A 2,284-nucleotide genomic window follows, 5' to 3' on the forward strand; every position below is an offset into this window, starting at 1 on the left:
TGTAGTGTACGAACATTTGTGAAAAATCAAACTAAAGGGGTTGGAGAGTTAGACATATTTATAAAATTAGAGCATCTTAATTTGATTAAGGATCATATTGCATAATCCTATTTTAATAATCAAATTAAGGATCATATTGCATAATCCTATTTTAATAATCAAAAGGGGAGGCTCATGTGATGTGAAATTGCTGGCTATGCAATTTACAATATTACAAAAACCAAAGAAAACTTAGAGAGGAACTTTAGATGGGTGTAACATAAAACAAATGCATGTGGTGTGTTGGAATATTGTTTAGTAACTCCTCCCACTTGCATAATTTTATGCTATTATTTTTTCATCTTTATTTGGGATGATTATGCATAAAAGCTGTTTTAGTTTTTAGTTTTTAGTTTTATTTCTAATAATACAAGTTTTCCAAGTTCTAGATGTATCTAGGCCCTCTATTTAATGAGTCAGTCATAATTCATTCTCTATCAGTTTATCCTTGATCAATTGATCAAAAAGCTAGAGGTTTTTCTTTCAAAGCTGAAAGAATGAATGAATCGGGGTTTTTCATTCATAGAAGTGATTCACTCATTGCCATACATCATGAAAGAAATATAAAATTGCAACACAAATAAACTATTCTATTGATTCATACTTCTTTCGACTTTGAAAGAAAAACCTCGATTCTAGTGTCGATGGGTAGTCGAGCCCTCTTTAACTTTCTACCACGTCTCTCACCAAAAAAATGCCGGCTGCTCTTTCATCATTTAGTCTTTCATGCTGTTGTAACAGACTACCCACTAAGCACGAAATTTCTCTGTTGAGCGCACAAATTCCCTCCATTTCACTTTTTCTTCCCTTTTCTTGCAAATAAATAGATGTCCTTCCTACGCTATGTATGACTGAACACAGGAATGGGAGTTCAAGACTGAAGCATGGTGAGTACTATATTTGTTCTCACTTCTCTGTTTCTCTTGCTATTTTTTAATCTCTACTTTTGAAGCTTCAAATATTGTTAACAAGAAGTTTAATATTGTTAGCATTCGATATTGAAATATGTAAACTTCATTTCTAGTGTTTGTTCTGACCAGAAAATCACTTCACTGTGGAGAAGGCAGCAGGTATAATTTTTTCCATGAATGATGCATATCCTAATTTTTGAATCCATATCATTTTACAGTTCTGTCAGTCTGTACTGCAAATTGTGTCATCATTTTACAGTTCTGTCAACGTATACTGCAAATCATGTATTGCAGATTTCTCACCCACTTGTAAACCTATGAAATAATTTAGGTTTCCGGTTATAATTTCTGTCTGAATTGTATGATCTTTCCATTCATTCATAATATTTCAGTCTCAGAGGCCGCCAAGGTGCGCCATACAAGAAACCCTTAAAGAGTTGTATTTAGGGTTATTACAACGCGGCAAGGAAGAGATTCAGGCAGCTGATAAAACATCGGCGCTATGGATTCCATCAAGGAGGCAAAATAAATATGAACATATCTTTTTAAATTAGGTGGGCACACATGACAATATTAACACTTTTTTTTGCTGAAATTTGCAGGAGAAATCTGATGGACGACAGAGTCAACTGGAGGAAGCAGACCATGACAAGCCCTTGGAAAAGCCTCTGATTAAGCGAGACGTTTTCATTCCATTCATGGTCATTTTGATTACAGACATGGCCATTTTTGTATGTAGTGGATTCCATTACCTACTCACCGCCATGAAAGCTGAGGGCCTTTTTTTCAATATAATTTTTGTGGGTACTATTGTTGTATATTTTACAGTGGCAATAGTACTTGTGATTACTAAGGCTCAGAGAACAGGCCGTACAATTCTCTTTGTCTATTTGAATTCAGCGGTATTCAGTTATTTGAGTTCCCTTGCAGCTCAATACACTGTGATGTCGTCATGGCTTTTTACCAGTCTGTGTTTTTTCACTGTAGTACTCACAGCTTTTCATTGGTTTGTATTATTTTGCTGAGTCTCCTGCAGAGTGGGTAGATTTTGTCAAGACCCTTTGAAAACAGTTTTTTCTGTAATCAGGATGTACAGAAGAAAAGACTTTTTAACCCATTCTGTTTTTCAGTAGATAATGGGTTCTCTTTTTCAGTAGATATACCAAACTTTCCCTGTTTTCACTGGGATAGACTTTGTTACTTGTAATCAGATATTTGAGTGAGAGAAATCAATTTGATATTTCAATAATTTCTCTTAAATGCTAAGACAAGTGAATGCTCTCTATTCTAAACCAAATTTGCAGAAACAGATTAATGTTTTATAACTTTCTGAT

The 2,284-nt window shown here is 34.4% G+C and overlaps 1 protein-coding gene across 2 annotated transcripts; it reads left to right on the forward strand.

The window, feature by feature from the left end:
- Positions 1-686: 686 nt before the first annotated feature.
- Positions 687-2,067, forward strand: LOC131029340 (uncharacterized). Of its 2 annotated transcripts, XM_059213406.1 has the most exons (3): positions 689-926; positions 1,080-1,109; positions 1,553-2,067. In XM_059213406.1, exons 1-3 carry the CDS (start codon positions 924-926, stop codon positions 1,973-1,975), a joined length of 456 nt encoding a protein of 151 aa, XP_059069389.1. In that variant the 5' UTR covers positions 689-923; the 3' UTR covers positions 1,976-2,067. The 2 variants fall into 2 exon arrangements, with proteins under 2 accessions (XP_057815770.2, XP_059069389.1); XM_057959787.2 differs by lacking the exon at positions 1,080-1,109 and having other exon boundaries at positions 687-926.
- Positions 2,068-2,284: the final 217 nt, after the last annotated feature.

Source organism: Cryptomeria japonica, chromosome 10 (genome assembly GCF_030272615.1).
Source record: "Cryptomeria japonica chromosome 10, Sugi_1.0, whole genome shotgun sequence".
In the NCBI taxonomy this organism is placed as follows: Eukaryota; Viridiplantae; Streptophyta; class Pinopsida; order Cupressales; family Cupressaceae; genus Cryptomeria; species Cryptomeria japonica.